This window comes from Aulostomus chinensis, chromosome 18, assembly GCF_037954235.1.
Source record: "Aulostomus chinensis isolate RoL2024-O1b breed Wild chromosome 18, RoL_Achi_v1.0, whole genome shotgun sequence".
Taxonomy (NCBI): Eukaryota; Metazoa; Chordata; class Actinopteri; order Syngnathiformes; family Aulostomidae; genus Aulostomus; species Aulostomus chinensis.
In genome coordinates, this window is record NC_141337.1 from 5,411,635 (window position 1) to 5,435,421 (window position 23,787).

The following is a 23,787-nucleotide window of genomic DNA, read 5'->3' on the forward strand; positions in this document are numbered from 1 at the left end:
AACTGCAGAATTAATTGTGAAGATGAAACAGACATTGTGTTGTTTTTTTTTCATTTTTCATGCTACTCATGTATCCTTTGTATGAAATTCCACCATCATAATCTGACTTGTTGGGGGGGGGGGGGTTGCTCTCGTGACCTTTCAGTTAAACTACTTTGCTCTTAACGATTCTTTCAGCTTTAACTGCTAACTGGAACATTTTTATTGCCGAATGAACAAAGGGACTCAGATTTGAATTCTCTTCGACCCCTATGCTGCAGGGTAATGTACTTTTATTGATGTCAAGATAGAAAATATATCAAACCTGTTCTAATTATGAAGACATTGGTGAGAAATGAACCAGAGAGGGTTTTTTTTGGGGGGGGGGGGTTAGTATTGCTATATTTGAGAGTATTACCCTGTTCATATTACAGTATAATACACACATTTTCCCCATGAAATGGTGGGATTAGCAGAGTACATTGCAAAAGTGCCTCGCTAACTTTGGAGCAACTTAACAAAAATAGAAGATTTTTAGTGAAAATGGTAGTTGAAGAGGTTTGGGGGGGTGACAGTGGTCTCCTGTCAATCATTTGCTGCAGGAACAAAGTATTGTGAGATGAGTTTTGAAGGTGTGAGTGTGTGTCTGCTCAGACATGCCCAGCCTCATCACCTCCTTGTTTCTTGTATTTGTCTGGTTATAGATGTGACACAGAGGGAGCTGTGTGTACTTTGGTGATATCCTGGTCTGGTCAGGACTTGTCCTCTGACTCCCCCTGAAAGACAGGAAGGGAAGCTAAAGTTAGCCGTCTCATCGCGTCTACCTGGGAGATGAGATTCCATTTCGAAGAAGTGCAGTGAATTTGTGTCGGCGTGCGTCTATCAGCAAGTAACAATGGAAGAAGCCTATTTGGGAGTGGTTCTAATTCCTCCTTCTTCAATGCAGTAATCTTTATGGTCATTCTCTCTGCCCCCCCCCCCCCCCCCCCCACCCAACAAGATGCAACCTCTGCTCCATTATCACTCCCTTTGAGGCTCCAGTCTGAATGTCTCACCCTCAACATGAAACAGAGATCAGCTCATACCGCTTCCCTGCCATATCCTCTGGGCTCTGCTCAGCAGTAGAGCAAGAAATAAGTCAAGTTCAGAAAAAACGTCCATGCTCCCCAAAGCCTTTCTTCTTCGGTGTCCCAGGAATAGCCGGCAGTCTGTAAAGGCGAACTGAGTTAAACTTTAGGAAAGTACAGAGGGAGGGTTGTTGTCCCTCCCAGCTGGGCTAATAGGGTGACACCACAGCCTTCTCCACTTTCTCCAGGAAGAAGCACACGTCCTTGCTGCTGACAGATGGACACCCACCTATTGCCTCAGGGTTCAACTTATGTAGACCGTAGCTAGGTCCCTAAACTCACCCCTCCCCCTCCCCGCCCCCCGCCGTCACCAACCCCATGCCCTAACATAACCTCATTTGCCCCTCCTCTGCTGCAAGCTGCTACCCTTCCCTTCGAGAAACTGACAGGCATTCAAGTTTTTTGAGTACTTTATGTCCCACTTCAGTCAAGGAACGCGTCTCCTCGTGAGCTCTATAAATTTGTACTCTCCGAAGCGGCGGAGACGATTTAATCATTGGCATCTTTCCAAAAAACACTCCCATGCTTTATTTATCGGCCCATGTGGCGAGTTATAATGCTGTTAGAGAGGGGATGACTAATACCCCTCATCTGCCCATCTCGTCCCTCCAACCCATGCACACGGTTTTGTTTGCAGGGTTTGCATTCTAACCTACTTAACTGAGTCTGAATATTTTGTTTCCTGCAAAGTGAACGAAAGAAGTAGACAGGAACAGATATTTTGTTTACTCATTGATTCAGATGACGATAAGAGGTTGCCAGAATTCCAATATATGTGTGCTCGTGGATATTGCAGCATAATTCGTGTTAGTCAGGCTGGTACCAGGGGAGGAGAGATTAAGAAGGATGACCTCTGGGCCTCTGTTCCCAGGCCCTGGTTCTGGGGGAGGAGGCTAGTGTTCCGGCCCAGTTCTCCCAGCGTGGGAGCTCAGCGTGGGAGCATGGGGACTGTGGTCAGCCTCTAATGTCTCTATTGCTTCCAGATTGCCTACAAATGACTACAAAAGTTTGGTACTCGATCTCAACACTTTGCTTGAGTTTTGCGGTAAAGCAAACACGCTCACAGGTCTGGCTGCGTTCTCACTTGGCCGCTGCGTTCCCTGTGTGCCTCGAACATGCTGACTGCTCAGATAAAATCCAGCGCTGCGTTTATTTGTTAGGAAATTCAGATCCTTTCTGTCTCAATTAGGACCAGAAATGTGAAATGTTCTTGGCTCAGAGTTGTAATTTGAAATCTTTTTGGCTCAAAGTTACAGGCATGTTGAAACTATGACCTGTCATGCATATAATTAAAGGGCGGCTTTATTTGAATGCTCACCAACTCTGTCGATTTATCACACAAATAGGAGAAGCCCTTTAAATAGGTCAAGGTCTGTTTAAAGGAATAATGCACAACATTTTCGCATAAAACAACCAGACTTGTGCTAGACTTTTGCTCCACGTGTTTATTTACATCACCCCAGATGTTTAAACTGAGGTAAATGTCATCTCATTCAGTGCTGCTTGGTTAACGAACTCCTGAGCGGTTTCATGACATCATTAATTGATATCTTCATGGTTTTTGCCCTAAGGGAAGTATTCTTTAGGTGCGCTGAGGTCATATTTCACCTTGAGCGACTCATGTCTGATGTTGGTCAGCTGTTTTTAGTTACTTGTGAGCATTTGCTGCATTTTAAACTGCAAGGTGAGATTTTTTTAGATACATAATTTTGCTCATAATCTGACTCGCCCAAGAATGCGTGTTCCTCAGAGGGCTGCTGGCTGTCTGTGTTATGCCAAGTTCCTCTTTACTGCAGAGCTCTGAATGCGACTCGCAGGGGCACCAACAACTAAAACTGTGTTGTCATGATTTTCTTAAATCTTTTTCAATTGTTTGCCTTTTCACCTCGTTTGCTCTCCCTACTTGAGCATCCAAGCTGTCCTGGTTGTGGCTCTGCTGCTCCGGGGAGCACCACGGAGCACCACATGCCACAAGACGTTGGTTGCATCTTTTCACCTGACGATAATAAGGACGTAACATGGGGGAGAAGCCATTTCCCGAGTCCCCCCTGCGAACGGGAGCCCTGGCCGATTGTGTCTGTGTGGATGCCCGACTGAGCCGGAGGCAACGCCGTGAAATGAACCGGTGGCCCCCATGTTGGAAGGCAAAGGACAGCTGAACCACCATGTTCTGATTTGACAGCAAAGTACTGCTCATGTAATGGTCTTTCTTAGATTCATCAGTAGAGGTGAACGATCTGAAGTATTTACGGTGTTCCCTTGAGAGTCATTTAATCCAGTATTCCAGTTAATAGGAGGCTAATAAAACAAACTGTTGCTGGGAAAGCAGTTATGTGCTTGCAGTTGTGATTCCTGGCAATTTTACACTGTAATAACAAAGATTCCACTGAAGGTAATAACGGATGAGAATTTAAAATCCAGGGATTCACATTTAGTCACCATCCTGTGACAAAGAAACGGTTGTATTTTTTAACAGAGCACACAGTCCAGGCACATCGTCTAGTTCGGATAGTGAAATTGGATAAATGCACTAGAAATGAGTGGACAGTGCTTCAAATTAAATCAGTAGCACAGTAGCTGGCGACTTATTGCAGACAGCAGGGGGAAGTAAAGATAACGGCGGAGCTGTGAGAAGGATTCAGCTGAGGTGCTTCTCTTCAGCTCATGTCCACTTCAGGTGTCCTTGCCCCATCGTAAACGGGGAAGCGCATGGTTTGGGGCAGCTCTTAACTCGTTGTGAGTTTCTGGCAGAGAACCCCTGCCAGCCAAGAAAAACAGGAAAACTTCTCGGTGAGAGTGTTGCCTTTGATCTCAAATTGAGATTGGATTAGATTGGATTTACTCCCTGTTGCCTTTCTCTCTCACTTCACAAGGAGAAAGAGTGCAACATTTCTCCTGCTAGACTCTGGCTCTTAGCCAAAACAGGGAGAAGAAGGGAAAAAAAAACAACAACACGCGGGTAACCTTTGCAGTTTGATGTATAAATGCACAGGATTGCAGACATTTCTGCAGTTCTGTGTGTGTTTGTGTGTGTGGTGACTCAGGAATTCCCGTTATATGAGTCGGTGGCAGGTAAAGGAGACGTGATATAATTATTTCACCTCTGGCCGTTAAAGCCTAATTAAAGAGATTACAATGGAACTATAATTACCACAACATCAGGCATTTAATCTGAATTAATTTATGACAAATTGCTTTGCGGCGGCCCCGGACAGCAATTCACCCAGCAGTATGTTTACACCGATGTGTCACTTACATGGATTTGTATCATTAATGAAATGTAAACCTCATCAAACTATGTGCCCTGGGACAGCTGCACATTTTATATTGGACAACTTTGTCAGTTGGGATTGAAGCTTATTGCTCAATTATTCTTCTGGATTATCCATCCATCCATTTCTTCCGCTTATCCTGATTAAGGGTCATGGGGTGGGGTGGGGGTGGAGCCTATCCCAGCAGCCCGCCGGGCGAGAGGCGGGGTTCACCCTGGACAGGTCACCAGTCCATCACAGGGCCAACACATAGAGACAGACAACCATTCACACTCACAGCCACACCTACGGTCAATTTAGAGTATCAATCAGCCTCGTCCCCTCTTGATGTCTTTGGACTGTGGAGGAAGCTGGAGTACCAGAGAGAACCCACGCAGGAACAGGGAGAACATGGAGACTCCACACAGACAGATGTGTGCCCGGGCCAGGACCTGAACCCAGAACCTTCTTGCTGGGAGGCAACAGTGCTGACCACTGCACCACCGTGCCGCCCTCTTCTGGATTATTTGAATTTAATTTTACAAATGAAACACTGAAAATTGTAACGGATGCCTCTCAAAGTTTATTGAAGCTGAAAATTTTGCGTCTTTGTGAAATTTACCATTAGCACATGTTAGCATACTGGATTTCAGAATGATCATGTACTTAAAATGTTACAGAAGCAATTGTAACACGTTGGTAATCCACTCGATAACTGATAAAAGTTTGTGAGTTGATTCATTTTTAAATTCTGACGATTGAAAAATCTAAAAAGCCCAAAACAGCTGTGGTTGTCACTTCTGTTTCGATGCAGTTGAGATTTTTTTGTGAAGCTTGTTCCCTTGTAATTAGTTGTTCTTGTTAAGGCTGCGAGGAAAACTATCCGTGGTTTCCTCTCGATAACGAGGTAAATTTACCCATTCTCATTTTTTAAAAAAAGGGGGGGGGTGGGGGTTTGCAAGACTATAATGAAATATTGCGAAATAAGTCTTGAGAAAATCCTATTTTCAAGTAATTCAAAAATTATATTAAATTAATTTCTTAATTAAAATTAAATTCAAGCGCAGTCGTTCTCAGCTTCTGTTAATTTCAGCTCTCCAAAGCAAGTTGAGGCTGGTGTGGACAGTGACGTTGAGTTTAAGACCATTGAATCCAGCGGAGGCCCCCGCTCCTGCTGTGTATCGGCGCGTGTTTGTTTACACACTCAGGTTATCCCTCCGGGGTGGAGCTGGAAGCGAAAGATCTCGACGGGTGGGCAACAGAGGGCTACTTGGCTGTTTTATGTACACAATCATGGAGTAATTAGAAGCAGTAGTGAGTAGCAGTTGGAGGAGTGGTGATGCAGCCTCACTCCTCTTGGCTTTATGTTTCGTTCTGTCGCTCTCCTCGTGTCTACGCTGATATCGCGAGTCCCTGATCCTCCTGTATGTGTGCTAAACTTGATGTATTCTTTCTGCTTCATTTCAGGGGGATATTCAACAACTACTGATTCACGAGGACCCTCAGGCTGCTGCCGACTACTGTGTAAACTACTTACCAGACTGCGAGGCTGCTCTGCCTTACAGCAGCCAGGCCCTGAACCTGCAGGTCAGTACCAGCTCTAACAGAGCTCCAAAAAAACAAAACAAGGCAAAACACACAAATCGTTAAAAATCTCAACAGTTGATACAATAACAAAAAGGCTTTAGTTGTCAACAGTAGGTTGCACACTTGGCTTGTATTGTTTCGCGAAGGCCAGGATATCATTATTCATTTTTACCGCTGCCAAGGAGGTTATGTTCTCACCCGCGTCTGTTGCTTTATTTGTCTGTTTTCCTGTCAGTCTGTCGACGGAGCTTTGCAGAAAACGTCCAGGCCAATTTCTATGAAACTTGGCGGAGGGACGTGGAGTAGACCAAGAAAGAATTGCATTTTGGGCTCAATTCATTTAACATCGTGGAAAAAGAACATTGATGCCCATTTGGCATTGATGGAACTCTGTGTTTACTGACTTGCAAGACTTTTAGCAGAATTATCCAAACATTGCTTGGCTGATAATCATGAAACCTGGTGGAGGATTAACTGGGACAAAGGATGGACCTTATTGCATTTTGTGACGGATAAATTTAACAAAGCAATATCCCGGATATCTCAAAAGCAAACCAATGGATTCTGATCGAGTTTGGCAGAAAGATAGGTGCTATTCCAAGGAACCGGTGACTAACTTTGGGAGGTGATCTGGATCAAATTATAGCTCCTGGACCCTGAAGACCGTTCTAGGCCATTGGTGGGATAAAGTTATTACTTGGAATCTTCTGGAAATGTCATTGACAAGTATAAAATGGTGTCGGCCTCCAGAAATCATCTTGATCCGTCATTCGGAGGAGTGGGCGTGTTTTCACCATAACTGTTGATAAAATTTGAGCTTATTTTCATGAAATTTGAGGCTCTGATTCATTTTGAATAGTGTGAATTAATAAGCTCCTGGAGATGGTCCGGATGGTGTTCTGGATCAGGGGTGATCAGGAGGATCTATATTGACCGTTGTGAAAAAATCATGATAATCGAAAGAGTGAACCAACCTGGATGAATGCACTCGGAGCGCTCTAGTTTTATTGTGTTTCCCACATTTGATCATATTATTATTATTATTATTATATCCATTTTAAAATATTATAACATCCTTATATCCTGTAACGTCGGTTTGCAGAGGCTCCTGACAGCCAACCAGTGGAAGGATAACAAGCGTGGCTATCAATCGAGCTGGGACTCTTGATCATTTGATTTAAAAGCAGGCTTCAGTCCCAGCCAAGAAGAGGTTTGAGCAGAGTTCAAACGTACCGAGTGCAAACAGAGACGAGAGATTAAGACAGAATAGGCCATCAGTCAACACAGAAGTGTTTTCTTTCAAATGCAGCCAACAGAAGAGCATTCTCAACATCTAGGGTTCCTTTGGCAAGGCAGGCACACACACACACAGACACACACACACACACACAAATACAGCCATGAGTCCTATAACTCAACATGATATAAAGGCTCTTCCCCTCCTCAATACGTGCACAGAAATTAAATCAATCATGAATATGAATTACTGTATTTGTCTTTGGTGGTGTGTGAACGATAGAGATAATGAACGAGGAGGCAGCTGCTGGAAGAAGTGTGTGTGTGTGTGTGTGTGTGTGTGTGTGTGTGTGTGTGTGTGTGTGTGGCTGGGCCTCAAGGAGTAGAACATTTTAGTGTCTTTATAATTTTTATGTGTATGTCGTGTGCACATATATGTGTGTGCGTGTGCGTCTCTGCAGTTGTGTGCTCGGTTTTTAAAACTGCTCCGGGGACAGTTCATTAATGCTCGCGTGAGACCACTTCCATACTCTTCCAGTTGGCTTTTATAGAACGACAGCTGAGAAATGAGCTCTGAATCCAGAGCGTATCAACACCTGTCACCCCACTGACCTACTTCCCATCATTCTCACTTACACACTGACCTTGTTTACATGCGCCGTGATGCCTTGAACAGACTGAGGCCTCGGCTTCACTTTCAGGCCGTTCATATCACTGACATGCGGCGGACATGACTCCAGAGGATGACGCAGCTCATGTACTGACTTGCCAGAGCACACCATCATAGTTATGGTCTCTAGTTTTGTCTAAGAGGAAATGACAGTGTTTGTTCCTCCTTATTTCATCATGGCTCTCACATTAGGTGTCTCATCCTACGAGGGGAATATTTTGTATATTGTACTTTAATTCACAACAGTTTTGTTTTGTCTATCCACCACCTTCATCTTGGATTCCCCATTCTCATAAAAGAATAACCGACTTGGATTAGATGCCATGATGCAGAGTGACCAGCCAGAAGAAACAAAAGATCAACCCAAAGAGGGCAGGAGAGGCAGAAAGAACAAAAAGAAGAGGGACAAGGGCTCTAAGGGCAAAGGCAAACGTAAAGGCAAGGGCAAGAAGGGATCCAGGAAGAGAAAACATGAAGAGGAGGCATTTGAGGACGGCTTCCTCAGAGTGTCCACTATGCTGCCTGGGTATCTGTCCCAAGAGCCTTTTCGTCCCAGCGTGCTGCCAGAGATCAGCAGCACCCCAGAAACCATCGCTGAAGTCTACGACAAGTCCTTCATTGAGATGCCCACACACGAACCGGACTACACAACTGAAGCCCCAACCGGGGAACCCACCGCACTGCCTGAATCAGAGGTTGCTGAGGAGGTAGACAAGCTTACCCGTAGATGACCCCCACCCACCCCCTCCCCATCCCGCCATTCACAGTGCTAACCGATCACTCCCACGATACCCCCTAACCCTAGAGAGCACATCTTCCCTCCATCCATCCCATCTTTTCATCAACCACCACTAACCAGCACCATCCTAATTGTCTCTTCTTCTACAAACCTACTACCAGAAACAGCTACTGGAATGCATCTTAAAGGAACACAACAACTTTTTTTTTTAGGAAAAAAAAAAAGACTTATTTGCCATCCTCTCTAGAACCAGACAAGAAAGTAAATACAGCTCACTCCTGTGTGTGTGTTAATAAGTGAGCCAAAGAAAGCCTCTCACTGCTAGTAAGCGTAGCACAATAAATATTAGTGAATGGGCAGATTAGCACGCTTGTGTCAAAAAGTCATCAAATACACTTTTCCTCAAAACATTCCTTTTCTCCATTAATAGAACTGAAGTTGTTCTTGGAAGTAACAATTGAGCAAAGCGCCAATTTTAGAATCAGACTCATAGTCAGGTCCATTTTCCTGATGGGACGGAGTGGTTTGACGCAGCACCTCAAAGTTTCAGCCAACAAAACAAAGGTTTGTTGATGACTAGAGGAGCAACTGCCGCTGCCAATCATCTGGAACTTCATCTGTTTGCACCAAAATACACAGACAGCGACAGTTTTTGGAGGCTGGGTGGGAAATACGAAAGTGGGCTAACACGCCCATTGACTGCCATTCAGTGCGCTAAGCTAATTAGCAGTCAGCAGGTCTCTGTGGGTCCCAGCTCCCTATTGCACACACAGAAGAGAATTATGACTGTTTTTTTTTTTTTTTTGTTTTTTGTCTGGATGCTAAATAAGCATATTTATTAAAAAAAAAAAAAAAAATTGGCTCGTTCCTTTAAGAGGGAAAATTCATCCGATCTCATCCCTGAATTTGCCTTCTGGCTGATGTGTATTCGTTTTAGAACATGTAGTACATTGCATAATGTGCATAAATATATTTTAAAAAAGCACAGTAGGCATGGTACATACAGTAGTGTGCAAATGTACCAAATGAATGTTGGGTTTTTGTACGCATCTGCCATCTAATCTTTTAAATTACCCTTCAACAACAAGTTGTGGTGTGTCCCCTTCATGTTTTAAAAATTATTATTATTTTTTTTTATTAAACTTGCATAGTGATCTAATTTTCCGTGCTGTTTCTGTAGCTGTTGCAGCTGATTACACTCCAGAAATTGTAATTAACAGCACACCTGTCAAGCAGCATTTCGGATAACCAACATATTTTTAGTAAATCCACCTGTTTAGCTAACATTCATACAGTTTAATTCAAAATGTGCCCTGACTTGAAGGGACCGTGCGCTAATGAGGAGCGCTCAGTGTCGTCTGGTTCAGCGTAGTTATGACTCATTTAAGCTCTGGTGCTGGCCTGCAGGAGGACCAGTCTGCGAAGAAGTCAGCGGTGGAGGTGTTTGATGATGACCTTTACAGAGAGCTCTATGATGATCTCTCAGTTTCCACGGTAACAGTGGGACCCAATATTACTGAGTATGAGGTAGGTTAAATGCAAATGCAAGACAAGTGTACACTGACAGAGGTTATTTTGGTCACTAATGGAGTTTTGAATTAACAGACTCTTGAATATGAAGACGACAAGAACGACACCAAATCTGAATATGAAGAGTATGAAATGTACGAGGACAGCTATGACTTTGCCGAGCGGGAGAGAGCAGAGACGTGGGACGGCCGGGTACATCGCCGAGTCATCTCGTACATGAAGCGAGCAGTCAAGAAGCAATCGGCTTTGTCAAGTAATCTCTGTTTGGTGTGTTTCCTCCTCAGGCAAGCCACAGGGCAGAGAAAGGTCAGAAGGGAGAACCAGCTGTTATTGAACCGGTGAGGTGCACTAATGAATAAATGTTACAGCTTCAGTCACGTGAATGAGTTAACACCTCATGTACATGCGATTCTCTCTGTCGGCCTGCAGGGTACGTTAGCGGTAGGACCACCAGGTTTACGAGGTCCAGAGGTGAGCCTTTTCACTGCCTGAACTAAACTGAAAACTGTAATTTTACATATTTCTGCATGAATCACCAGACAGCTTATTGCAGAACAAGCAAGAATGCTGAATTCTAGAATTGAGGATGCAACTCTGGGTCCTTGTGGGAAAGAAGACATTTTTCACAAGCCTGCACTTTGTGAGGGATTATTATGAAAGCAGTATTTTTGTGTATCCACTACGAACACAGGGGGGGACTTGTAATGGTGCATCTTTAACAAGATGTAATGGGATTTTAATTTTAAAAGTAAATCAAGAGATCCAAGGGATTATTGCTCAGGATTTGAGGGATTAGAATATTGTGCAGAAGATTAAGATTTTATTGAAGTTACAAAGTGGTATTGTTCTGTACTCTTTTTTTTTTTTTTTTTTTTTTGAGCGCTACAAATGTTTCCCTCCCAGGGACTCACTGGACCAGCTGGACCGACAGGCCCCCCGGGACCCAGGGGAGATCCTGGTGAAGTGGTGAGTTTAGCTCATTTGGCAGACTGTGTAGTGAGGATGCTTCGACCTCAGTTTGACCAAGTCACCTGAGGGAAGAGGCTGTGGATTCATCCGTGAGGTCAGATTAAACTACATCCATGGGATCACAATGACCTGGGTCACAGAGTTGAACCGGCTGGACTGCAGGGACGAATGTTGATGCACATGTTTGACCTAATTTTCTTATTTTTTGTGCAAACAAGTGTTCTTGAATCATCACCTTGGAACACACACACACACACACACACACACACACACACACACACACAGATGCGCTGTAGTACCCCAGTACACTTTGTTCTTGTTGTTGTTTTTTAATTATATGGGCTTTCACACTGAGTTATTCTGCATGCTACCAGCAGCTACTCACATTTCAGGGTCAGCTCAGACAAACATCAGGTCAAAAGTACAAATGCAATAAATCTACAAATAATCTCTTCAGATATTAAATTGGAAGGTGAGGCCGTTGAACTGCGTCAATTTAACGGTTTAAAGGTGGTGAAGTTAAGGAAAGCATGTTTAGAAATTGTAAAATAGTTATTGAGGTAACTGACAGTACCAAGACCATTCCCCTTCACTCTCCTTGAAGAATCAACGCTACGTTGGAGGGATTTATAGACTGCAAACTGAAGGCAACTCAGTGCACCGAAGGGTGTTTCACAGTGATTTGTCATCTATTTCAAGGGTCCCTCAGGACGTCCTGGTCTTGCTGGGGCTGATGGGATCCCAGGTCCTCCAGGAACTTTGTTGATGCTACCTGTAAGAACTCACACATGCTCAAGCATGAACACACAGTGTGGTGACATGACCACAAGGGGGGGCTGTGTGATTGAATTTTTTTGGGGGGGGCTTTTGGGGAATCCTGCAGTAGGATCTGACTCATTTTCATTGCCTCCAGTTTCAGTATGCCAGTGATTCCCAAAAGGGACCAGTAGTGTCTCCTCAGGAGGCGCAAGCACAAGCCATCCTGCAGCAGACCAAGGTAAACTCCCCTGACGAGGGTGGCATCAAGCCTCCAAGCATCCGTAGCTGCTGCTACCGTTTCCTGCTACATGAGGAGCAAACCCTTGCAGATTAGAGGCTACCTTGTGCAGCGCAAATGAAATATCTTGCTGTTTTTCTTCCAGCTGTCATTGAAAGGACCTCCAGGTCCGATGGGTCTCACAGGACGACCGGGCCCACTGGTAAGCTGCACCTCTGACCCGGACCAAATTTGCATCATACCTCACGGGCTCCTGCAACCTTTAACCTCAACTTCACATTCTGTGTGCCCCGACACAAGCACCACTGTGTCCTTCCTCTTATAGCCTTGTCACTGTGCATCATCAGCTTGTTGAACTGTGAAATCTGCTTGTATATATGAAAGAAATCACTGCAGGATTGCAAATATGAACAGATCTTCGGATGGTTTTAGTCTTGTTTTTTTTAATTTTTTTTTATTTTACAGGGTGTTTCAGGCCCCAGTGGCCTAAAAGGAGACATAGGAGAAACCGGCCCTCCCGTAAGACCACAAATCTACCACTTTCTCTAATTGGTGCAATATTCCTTTCATCCTTTTCCATTTGTTTTGCTCCTCTTCCTCATATAGGGACCACATGGAATGCCTGGAGCTTTAGGAATTAATGGAAAGCCTGGAAAGAGGGTGAGATATTTGGATCCTTTATACTGCTACTTGTTTTGTGTGGCATACTGTGCCTGTGGAGCTTATTTTAAGTGGATTGTGTGTCCGTTAGGGGCGTTCAGGAGTGGACGGAGGTCGTGGAGCTCCAGGAGAAACCGGCGCAAAGGTGAAGTCCTCGGGATCTCATCTAAATGAGCCGCACTGAGAAACCACAGAATATGTGTCCCATTAGGATGATGTTGTTTTTCCAGAAATTGAATTCCAGGTTTCATGATCACAACCGTACCGCAGCTATTTAGGTATGAAGGTCTTGTACAATAACAAACTCCACTCCTAATCTCCTCTTGTAAGTGTAAGCCCAGAGGTACCCAGCAGCCCTCTAGCTTATTATTATATGTATTGACAACTCGGCAACTCAATACCTACCAGCTGCATGAAGAGCTCAGCAACTAAATCAGGCCCCCTGATGCCAGCTCTGACAGAACAGCAGTCTTTATCAGTCAAAGCAGCGTTTTAGCAGACCTGCAGCTAATCTGAAAGCTCTGTCTCCCTGACACGTGCTCAGAGCAGATGTGTGGCAGTGCCAGGAGAGACTCAGTTCTACTAATGTTTACACATGGCCGTATGTGTGTGGGTTTCAGGATTTAATGCATTTGCTTTTCTCCTTTTTTTCTTTACCCCTTAGGGTGACAGAGGTTTTGACGGCCTGCCAGGTCTCCCAGGGAACAAGGGACACAAAGTGAGTGAGATTTGGTAACCTGACATTGTCACCATATTTATTCATTCAGACACGCCCGAATACCTCACGCATCATACGGCAGATGCTTATTTGCATATTATGAGCATCATGATCGCTGGGATATCCGTGATAATTGTCTACACTAAAAAGCATCTGCTTGTCTACTATAAACAACAACAACAACAAAAAACCCATCTTGAATATCTCGAGGCTTGTTGCTTTTGTTGCTAATGCTTTTATCTTGTAGGGAGACAGAGGAAAGCCTGGTCCTCACGGGCCTTTTGGAGAGTCAGGAGAAAAGGTGAGTGCACAGTACAATCCCAAATCTTGCAACAAAGAGAAAGCCTATTTTTCATCATGCTAGTTTTTGCAAAAGGAACTTTTTTTTTTTCTCGGATCAATGATTCCACTCTACAAACCATTTAGATGGTAAGGCACCACAGATCAAAGCAGACTCGGCTGAAATTAAGGCATAAACCCCTGAATTTTTAATTCCGCTATGCTGGACTGAGTTCATTCAGTATCAAGGTTTGCAAAAGACATGAAAGCAATTGAAAGATAGAAACTCTATCAAGATGGTATCAATTCATGCAGGCAGGCGGGTAAAGTGTGAGAGAGCTGTCTATTAGTCTTTGCTCACAGACAGTTTAGCCTTATCTGTCGGGCAATGAATTTCTTTAATGAGCTATTTTCACAGATTACGTCTGTGGAGATAGAAATATATGAACCCTTGGGGTTGGCCTATAGAGGTGCACGAGATTTATGTGTAGAATCAGGTTCCTTCTTTGTTGTTTCAGGGATCCGATGGACCTGTGGGGCCAAGAGGGCAACCGGGCGAACCTGTGAGTATCCCCTTAACTTGGTATTCCCTCCCACACCCACCTATAGTTCACCAATACCGGAAAATATCTCTCTATACTATAATAATTAATGTTTCAGAAGTATCTGTCAAATTCATGCTAAGGGCTCTCAGATATGCATAATACCTGAACCACAGAAACAACCGATTTCCCCGAGGGGATCGTAGATCACTTGATCTCCAGCAAACACAGAATCTACTGATGGTAATGTACATGTACAAATTGAAGCAGTTGTCAGCTTTTGTGTGTAATCGCAAGTCTGAATCTGAGCTGACTTAGCCTGGACCATAGATCATTTTTCCCATCCAGACTGATTTATTTATTAAGAAAATTAAAAGATGAGTTTTTTTAAGACGAGTTACATGAAACCATAAATGCAACAAGAAGCTCCATAAACAAAGATAAAATTCAGATAATGATGTCCGTGCACACCCCTAGGAGAGTGTTCATGCTTGCAAAAAGAGAGAAAAGGTCACTGGAAAAGGGCATGCAGCTTAAATATAAAAATATACATGAGCGTAGCATGCAAGTACATCCAAATAATATATTTGATATTTTAACATCTAAGTACCTTTACCATGTGTGAATGCAAGGATCTCAAGAGCACTGGTTTGTCTGTGTTTCTCCGCCGTGAACACTGGTTGATTGGCTATGACTCACTCTCTATCTTTCTCCCGGTAGGTGAGGTTTGGCCTCAGCAGGGTTCTGTCCCTCCAAATACATCACCTAGTGCAGGGAGAAATAAAGACGTTAGGAAAGCCACGTTGAACTACGGACACAGGATAGAAGAAGCTGTTTGAGTGAGCGAGGGAGTGGTGGGAAAAGTGTGACAGCGAGAGACAAATGCGAAACAGATATTTGGTTGGTAGCGAACGAGATAGAGAGAGCGGAAAAAGAGAGAGTCGGAGAGGGAAGAGATAAAATCATGGCCTGAATGATTATATTTCCATATCAATCACTTCCCAGGAGATCCCAGATGTGGCTTTGGAACAGGTGGCTTGGCCAGCCTACAAAGAGGGAGGCTGACAAAAACAGAGCACACAAACACATCCACACACAGTTTCCCTGGCGCACGCGCACACACACACACACACACACACAAACATCTATTACTTGTCTCCCCTGGTTCTCTGTCTCTCTCTCTCTCGCTTAGCTCTTATTTATGATTTAGTATTCTACGCTCACTCCGTCTCATCATGAATGCAAGCTATCTGCTGACTATACGCTGTGTTTTGTCTCCAGGGTCCTCGGGGTCTTGTTGGGCCCAGGGGGCCACCTGGTCCACCTGGCCAACCGGTAAGTCGACATGGCCTTGATTACCAGATCAGAGCTATTCAGTTCTTTCAACTCTATAAAAGCTCCCCCAGTGCTGGGAAATGTCAATATGCCACTGAATACAAACAAGGACGATAATGAACGGTGTCGCTTTGTTCGATCGGACTTTAACATTTCATCCATTACTTTCTGTCAACGTGTGTGTGTGTTTCTGTCAGGGTGTCACTGGAGCTGATGGAGCACAAGGGTCAAAGGGCAACCTGGTCAGTCCTGCCACCTTCTTTATGTTAGCACTACCAATACACACATCATGCCTACATATTTAAATAGATGCACACATATGGAAGTGGTTGTATGAACAATACAGTTTTTAAGTGTCCAACATTTAATCAACGTTTTATTTAGTCGTGTGATAATGATGATGAGGAAGAGGAGGAGGGGGAGGAGCTTATGACTAAGATCAGAAGGGGTGTGTGACGGCCAGTGTTGCTTGTTCTCAGGGTCTACCTGGAGAAATTGGGTCCCCGGGTCAACAGGGAAATCCAGGAGCGCAGGTACTGCAGCTGCACCAAGACCAGTTTGGTTTTAGGTTCCTCCAGGCACTAAACACCATTCAGATGCGGTTCAGATAGGCACAATTTTGTCTTTCACACACACATATTTCTCTCGGCCACATCTCAATCGTATGAAAACCCAATGCAATACATTGTAAATACAGAGATTTCAATGCAAAGACTTTACAGTCATTTAAAGAAGACACAATCATATTTTGCTTTGTTTTTCAACATGTCAACTATCCATTTAGTCTCCAGCTCACAATCAGACCACATCCCGTCCGCGCACACGCTAAATAACTGAAGCAAAGCCTCCATTTGAAGCCCTATTGACTTTATCTGACTGGTGCGTTGTTCTGGTGCAGGGTTTGCCTGGTCCTCAGGGTGCAGTCGGTTTGCCAGGAGAGAAGGTAGGTAGCATGTCTCTCACTTCATTTCAGAACTAAAGCAGTGACATCGTGACCCCAGTCATCACATACCCAGGGGAGAGGCTGGCTGAGCTGGGAGAACAACCCAGCCACTTCTGGCTCTTATACAGACAAGACAGATCTAGTCAGGAAATCAATACCTAAGAAACACACACAAGCATAACAGACAGCCTTGGCCAATGTACATCAAGGAGCGAGTCAGATAAAAGACATAAACAGCGCACCTAAGCATAAATATGATGTGCGTGGAAGTGGAGTAGTTAGAAATGAGGTCCCTTGAGTGAGGTTTGAGATGTTATAGCGTGTGAAGCATCACTATTCTGTCCCATACAGGGTCCTCTGGGGAAACAAGGCATGCAGGGACTGCCAGGCATTGATGGCCCTCCTGTAAGTAAACACACACACGTGCATGCACGTATCCATGTTTGTCTTTACACGCACAGCGTCTATTTACATACAGATAGAGAGAGAGACAGCATACTGCTCCTGCTTCATTAGTCAGCTACAGGTTCAGGTGACATTGCATCCAAATGGGTACATCAGCTTGGCACTTCATTCAACCAACTGACTGTCTTTTCTTAAACAGGACTAGAAATAGATGCTATAAAAACCGGCATGAAAAAGCAGCACAAAAAGAATAAAAATAGGAGGGTGCTGGTGTTCTGCAGGCGAGTGAAATAAAGCAGTGGGAAAGTAGAAATAATCAGAAAGGTTTTACCCCTTTTGACATTGGAAATGCAACTGTTCAAACGCTGTATGAACAAGTATAACCCAACAATATACATGTTTGTATGAAAACATGACATGGAATACCCGCAGATTCAAGGCGTTATCACCCTGCAGTGACCGGCATGGAGATGGTACACATTTTCCTATGTGCTGCTTATCTTTCACCTGCTTACTCACTGGATGTTAAAGGGGAATCACGTTTTTTGTTTTTTTTTTCCAATCTGGTCCCTATTTTCCAAATTTTTTAAAAATCTAAATGAGCGATGGAAATAACCATTTTTGAAATGGCTCCAGTGGGGGAGCAAGGGCAGAGCTGCCTGCAGCCCAGGAGCAGGCTGGAATGTAACCCAATGGGGCAACTGAGTACCGTCAAATTACACCCACTGAGAGTGTGTGTTTTTAACACTGACATTCTCAAATTATTATATATATATATATATATATATATATGTATATATATATATATATATATAATATAATATAATATAATATAATATATATAATATTATATATTATAACTGGGCAACAACACAGTTGAAGAGAGACATGAATCCCTGCAGCAGGTCCCTCCTCTCTTGGAAGAGCACTTTGCTTCAGGAGAAGGTGCTGAGGAGTTCATCACATCTTTGACAGTCATTGTGATGTCACTGCTGCAACACTGACAGTGTATCAATGGGACACTAGCATCCATTTGTATCATCCAGTGTGTGCTGATCAAAATAAGGTAGTCCATGAAAGCTGCCACAATTTGCAAATCTGCTAATTCAAACCATCTTTTTTATTCATTTATTTATTTTACTTTTTATAACTAAAGCCATGCTCTCTGTAATCCCACACAATCTGGTGATTTCCTTCAACAAGACCTCTCCCTGAGTGAGAGTTGGAAACAGACCACAACAAACATGGATACAGCTGAAGATGCAGACAGATTTTTCCATTATGTTGTCAGACGGTTATGATAACAATCCCAGATCCTGTCAGTGTGAAAAAAAAAAAAAAAAAAAACTTTTAGTGGGTGTAATTTGACTGTGGCCAGTTGCCCCACTGGAACCCATTCTAGCATCCTCTAGAGCTCCACTGGAGCCATTTCAAATGTGGTTATTCCCATTCCAAAAAAGTTAAGAAAGGTTGAAAAAAACAAAACAGAGTTCCCCTTCAATAAAGTAGCAAATCTGCAGAGTGTGTTGCAAACTTTTCACCTCTTCGTACAGTGAGAGTGAAAGTATGTACAGTAAAGCCTGACATGGGATTTTCACTCCCATCTCGTCCTGCTCCTGTGACTCAGTGACATAAATCCTGACTCGCGGGATTCCCAACCAAATGTCAGGCCTTAGTGTACAGTCCAGTGATGATGTAAGACGGCTCACGCCAAGTCAGGCTCGCAGCAATGTGAGCTCAGGCCAGCGGGGCTGGGAGTGAGGAGGAGGAGGGTCGATTGTACTACAATCTGAAGTGGCCTGCTCATTCTCCTGTCCATCGCATTTCCACCAATGTAGCATATAATAGTAACATGCAACAATGCAGGTGCAATGAGTCTATCTCATCTCTCTTTTCTTGCCGCAGGGTCACCCAGGAAGAGAGGGCCCCACGGGAGAAAAAGGAGACCAAGTGGGTGACTGCATGTGTATAGTAGTTTGGATATGAAAGGAAATGGTGACTGAATCCAGTGATTGTAATTGTGCACTCGCTCAGTAGGCTGCAAAAACGCTCATTCTCACAATCATCTTTATCCCACAAGAGCAGTAGAATCAGCAGTACGCACTCATCTGCATCATTCCACTTATTGACGAAGACATATAGGACACTGGCCGCGATATCCATTTATATACGGTCATAAAAACTATTATTTTTCCAGCTCCTGCTTGCAAAAACTGAAGGATTCTTTTGTATGTTTCATACAGGGTTTACCAGGACCTCAGGGGCCTATCGGGTACCCAGGGACCCGCGGAGTCAAGGTGAGATGAACAGTAAAAGCATCATGATCTCAGGTCTAATATCCGCTGAGGTCTTTATTCCCCAGCACATTTCACTCTGCATGTAGGTCTATCTGTGACTGACAAGCTGTTTGAGTCTGTAAGTGACGGCTGACAGGTAGAGGCAAAGCAACTTGCTCTCAAGGGGTCTGCTAACAGCAGAGCGAGGAGCATTTGATGGATAGGAGAAACGTCCGTCAGATAGTGAAGGAACGCGTGCGTGCGTGTGAGTGTGTGTGTGTGTGTGTGTGTGGCAGTCAATTGTGTGCTTTTGAACTTGAAGAATAAAAGTAAAGTTGTCATAGAATGGCGTTCTACTTGAGCTTTTTGAGGCATTCTCCATGTGTTCTATTTCACCTGGTAGCTAGGCTCCATTGAGGGAAGCCTGACCTTGCTGACAACCATTAGCATGAATGAATGTCAGGTCAATAACTGCTCAATAATAGAGCAATGTTAGGTCAACAGAGAATCGCACACTTTGAAATCCTTGATACATCTGGAGAGACACAACCTGTATGGTACTTGATGTTTCTTGAGAGTTGGCATGTTAGCAGATCGAATAACATTCTTATTTTTTTCTTCAAAGGGAGCAGATGGAGTCAGGGGTCTTAAGGGGGGCAAAGGAGAGAAGGTGAGTAAAAAAAATCTCTTGTTCCTGAAAACTATTGAGCCGTTACTCTGCTGCTTATCTACAAATTACGACATAATGATGTTGCTTATCATACGTCTTCTTTTCTCCATGCGTCAGGGAGAGGATGGTTTCCCCGGGTTCAAAGGTGACATGGGCCTCAAGGGAGACAGGGTGAGCGCGTCCTCATATCATGAACCTCATTATGCTGACGAGTGGAGATAAAACAACCACTTCCCCTCCACTTCCACTGGTCACTACAGGGGGATAGCGGAGCTCCAGGTGCTCGTGGAGAGGACGGAACAGAGGGGCTAAAGGGCCAAGCAGGGCTAATGGGAGATGGAGGACCTCCCGGAGTAGCTGGCGAGAAGGTACATGAATATAATATTTCATTTACATTCAGAGAGAAGGTTGAAAACAGGAGGATAGGAAGACCAAATTATAAGATAATTCTTATCTAAACCTGCATATGCTGCTACAGCACATTATGTTAATAATTCAACATCATAATATTGGCGACTACAGTTAGATTTTAATGCCTGCGACAGCTGGAGCTGGAGGCATTCATTTTTTTTATTTTTGGGTTGCGCAGTCTGTCTGTCTTTTTCTCTGGGATGTTTTATATCAGGAACTTCTGCGTCTGGCAAAGGCACTCGGGCTCACGGATGAGCCGATTAGAATTTAGAGGTCAAAAGTCAAGGTGACTGTGACCTTTTAACATATTATGGACCAAAAGTCAAGCTGAGACAATCACACAGAAATGTCTCCAAAATATAAAATGAGGAGTTTGTGATACTTATGTATTTCGATGTGAATTTGAAGTATCATGAGTATCATTAGAAATAATGACTGAAAGAAACAAAAACATGAAAACAAACTGCCCTCAATTTTTACGCTCACTTGAGTTGGGTTTTTGTTTTGTTTTGTTTTTCTCAAAAAGCTGCGAGTAAACTCAGACCAATCTTGAACTCACTGACCGGTTGTTTCTGCCGCCAGAATGTTTGCAGAAGTAATGTGTTTGCAGATGAAGCCCTGGTATTCTTTCAACTCGATCTGGCATGTGATGTCACAAGTTTTGTTGCCCGATTGGCTGAGGGAGTGAAGGGGGCAAGTACTCCGCCCTTTCGCCGTTACATAGGAGTGGATCCAGACGTGGCTGCAGGGCTCAACTCTTGAACGCGTGGATGGTCTCACCAGCCTGTATTTAACTGTAGACCATCCGTCATATTATAAACAGAAACAACTTGTTGCATGATAATGTTCTGCAAAAACCCTTCTCTAGTCATTACTGCTGATGCTTACAAGAGCAGCTCAATAATTTTAGTTGTTCCACAGTCGTGCCAAAACTTGCTCTTTAAATGAGGAAATCACTGGCACACTGAACATATGGAAGATAACACCCTTCCATTTATTACTCCAGTTATAGCCTATCGCTAAGGCAACTGCCACCAGTGTGCATGCATCTTTAATCTTTCTGTCATGACTCTAGGCGTTCATTTTGAGATACCCCGTCGTATTGCATTTTCAGCTTTATGCGGTACAAAGTTCACTTCTCTTCAAATTTGCTGCTCTTCTTCCTCATCACTTTTTCCCCCCGCTCATCTCTGCAGGGTAAACTCGGCGTGCCTGGATTGCCAGGATACCCAGGACGACAAGGGCCTAAGGTGATTTAGCATTGATGAGCTGTAATGATCCGTTCATGTGTTCTCGAGTTCCTTGAAGCAGCGAGATGTGTCTGGACTTGCGTCTCAGCTGGACTGTTTCCTGTCTGATTAAAAATAAAGGATGATAAATAGCTCATTAAAAAAAGGCTATTTTATTAATAGTTCATTAGTGACAGCAATTTATTACATGTTGATGAATGGTGTATTTAAGGCTGTGTTGGGCTCATGGATTCGATTTGATTTAATTTGATACAGGAGTTAATTACACATTAATGAGACATTAGGGGTGATGTGTGATGAATAGAGGCTGAGGCTGATTAACCTCTGTGTCTCTCTCCAGGGATCACTCGGCTTCCCTGGGGTGGCAGGGGTCTTGGGGGACAAAGGACGAAGGGTGAGGACATTTAAATGGATATGCCAACTTCTTTCTTTCTAAACTTTTTTGTAGGAAGTGTAAAAAAACGAAAAGAAAGAAAGAGTGATAATTAACCGTGAACCTTTGCATCGCAGGGTCCAGCAGGTCAGCCGGGGTCTGGAGGCCAGAGAGGTGCCAATGTGAGTGCAGATTTGAGCGCCAAGACTTATCAGTTGCAAGACTGAGGCACTGCTACCACCTCTAAACCCCAATTTTTTTGTTTTCCCATAGGGAGCCAGAGGAGGAAGGGGAGCAAGGGGACCCACGGGAAAGCCTGGAGAAAAGGTGAGCTTGACATACGCTAAGACATTCACACATATACACGCACATAAGTATGTACTCTCTGCACCAAGTCGGAGCTTGTTGTCACTGTTAGCTTCAAGATGACGGGCCATCTGCTGCAGTGAGAAGCTGCTGTCGGTTTACACTCTCACCCCCAAAGAGCATCTTGGGAAAGCTTAAGATTTACTGGCAGGCAGAACACTGTTAGAGTAGCTCATGTTTTTGTACATTCACTATGTTTTTATTTGTCTTTTTTCACCTGTCAGGGTTCTGCTGGACAAGATGGCCCTCCAGGATCCCCCGGAGATCAGGTAATCTTTTGGATTATAGCATACAGTGCCTGAACAGGACCACAGCCTTTAAATCCTTTCTCTAAAATAGGACAAGCATGTAAAACACAATCTTTCTTTGAGTGTTTATGGTTTGTATTATTCTCAAGGGTCCCAGAGGGCCAGAGGGAAGACACGGTGAACCAGGACCCAAGGGGCCGAATGTGAGTGTGGACTAATGTAATGCTAATGTGGTGTTTGCCCTGTAGCAGTTTTTTTTTCCCCCCTACCTGGTCCCACAGTTCATACTCACCTTTGTTCATGTTCATTCATCATAACAGTGTAGAAAAATGCTTCTTTCTCAGGGTCCACCAGGAAAAGATGGATTACCAGGTCATCCTGGTCAGAGGGGCGAACCAGTGAGTCACCTTCAGTTACAGATAAGATACCTGCGGTATTTGGTATTTATGATTTTACCTCTGGCAAAGGGGTTGGTTGATTTCTTAGATTTAGATGAAATTTGTTGGCAAAATACTGTCTTTTTTTAACTTTTGGAGGTAAGCTGGATCAACTTTCAGATCCTTGATTGTGAAGACTGCATGAGCAGGATATAGCATAAAGTGATTAATTTTGATCAAACTGGCCATGCATAATGCGGAGGACCGATTTTCACAGAAAAAGAGGTTGATTTTGATAATTTTATGCTTGCATGTTCAAGCCTCCTTGGGGGGGGGGGGGGGGTGGACTGCACTCTTTTCTAGTCGTCTATGAGGTGCAGTGCCCAGAACATTATAGAGGGAAATGGACTGAAGATTTTGAATGACTGAAGTTCCGGGTTCAGCACAAAATGAAATGCATGTACAAAATTCAGTGCAATATACTGTCCAGTCAAATGAGAGCATATGTGCATGCTACTGCCTAAATTTTTTTTTTTTACCCTCAACCAAGAGTCACCAATTTGATTGTTCTAACTCTCAGGGCTTCCAAGGCAAGAATGGACCATCCGGCCCCCCAGGTGTTGTCGGACCACAGGTAAGAGGAGGATTCCACAGTGGTCCAGCCTCATACTCTCTAATTTTAGGGATCAGACAGCCTGAAGGTGTTGCGGACTCTGCTTGTTTCAGGGTAAATCTGGTGAGACAGGGCCAACTGGAGATAGAGGCCATCCGGGTTCACCAGGACCACCAGGTGAACATGGTCTACCTGGTACTGCAGGAAAGGAGGGTGCCAAAGTGAGTGTTTTTCAT

The 23,787-nt window shown here is 43.9% G+C and overlaps 1 protein-coding gene and 2 long non-coding RNA genes across 3 annotated transcripts in view; 1 reads left to right on the top strand and 2 right to left on the bottom strand.

Annotated features, from left to right (window-relative positions):
- col5a3a (collagen, type V, alpha 3a) overlaps positions 1–23,787 on the top strand; it is a 52,578-nt gene that overhangs the window by 12,410 nt on the left and 16,381 nt on the right. The window contains exons 5-39 of the mRNA XM_086185473.1: positions 5,825–5,944; positions 8,150–8,557; positions 9,997–10,116; positions 10,195–10,311; positions 10,404–10,457; positions 10,549–10,590; positions 11,023–11,085; positions 11,788–11,862; positions 12,002–12,085; positions 12,231–12,287; positions 12,551–12,604; positions 12,692–12,745; positions 12,837–12,890; positions 13,410–13,463; positions 13,711–13,764; positions 14,261–14,305; positions 15,566–15,619; positions 15,817–15,861; positions 16,099–16,152; positions 16,518–16,562; positions 16,914–16,967; positions 18,873–18,917; positions 19,211–19,264; positions 19,869–19,913; positions 20,031–20,084; positions 20,174–20,281; positions 21,521–21,574; positions 21,915–21,968; positions 22,085–22,129; positions 22,221–22,274; positions 22,538–22,582; positions 22,711–22,764; positions 22,906–22,959; positions 23,519–23,572; positions 23,665–23,772. Coding sequence (XP_086041599.1) covers positions 5,825–5,944; positions 8,150–8,557; positions 9,997–10,116; positions 10,195–10,311; positions 10,404–10,457; positions 10,549–10,590; positions 11,023–11,085; positions 11,788–11,862; positions 12,002–12,085; positions 12,231–12,287; positions 12,551–12,604; positions 12,692–12,745; positions 12,837–12,890; positions 13,410–13,463; positions 13,711–13,764; positions 14,261–14,305; positions 15,566–15,619; positions 15,817–15,861; positions 16,099–16,152; positions 16,518–16,562; positions 16,914–16,967; positions 18,873–18,917; positions 19,211–19,264; positions 19,869–19,913; positions 20,031–20,084; positions 20,174–20,281; positions 21,521–21,574; positions 21,915–21,968; positions 22,085–22,129; positions 22,221–22,274; positions 22,538–22,582; positions 22,711–22,764; positions 22,906–22,959; positions 23,519–23,572; positions 23,665–23,772 — 2,535 coding nt within the window. The remainder of the gene's footprint in view (positions 1–5,824; positions 5,945–8,149; positions 8,558–9,996; positions 10,117–10,194; positions 10,312–10,403; positions 10,458–10,548; positions 10,591–11,022; positions 11,086–11,787; positions 11,863–12,001; positions 12,086–12,230; positions 12,288–12,550; positions 12,605–12,691; positions 12,746–12,836; positions 12,891–13,409; positions 13,464–13,710; positions 13,765–14,260; positions 14,306–15,565; positions 15,620–15,816; positions 15,862–16,098; positions 16,153–16,517; positions 16,563–16,913; positions 16,968–18,872; positions 18,918–19,210; positions 19,265–19,868; positions 19,914–20,030; positions 20,085–20,173; positions 20,282–21,520; positions 21,575–21,914; positions 21,969–22,084; positions 22,130–22,220; positions 22,275–22,537; positions 22,583–22,710; positions 22,765–22,905; positions 22,960–23,518; positions 23,573–23,664; positions 23,773–23,787) is intronic.
- On the bottom strand, positions 690–17,284 carry LOC147244812 (uncharacterized). The gene is made up of 3 exons (XR_015110118.1): positions 16,106–17,284; positions 14,901–15,049; positions 690–755 (listed from the first exon to the last, which is right to left on the bottom strand). It is a non-coding gene; the product is annotated as an uncharacterized LOC147244812 (long non-coding RNA).
- The window catches only part of LOC147244813 (uncharacterized), a 71,495-nt gene continuing 70,040 nt past the window's right edge, over positions 22,333–23,787 (bottom strand). Inside the window, exon 6 of the long non-coding RNA XR_015110117.1 lies at positions 22,333–23,749. This is a non-coding gene — a long non-coding RNA (uncharacterized LOC147244813). The remainder of the gene's footprint in view (positions 23,750–23,787) is intronic.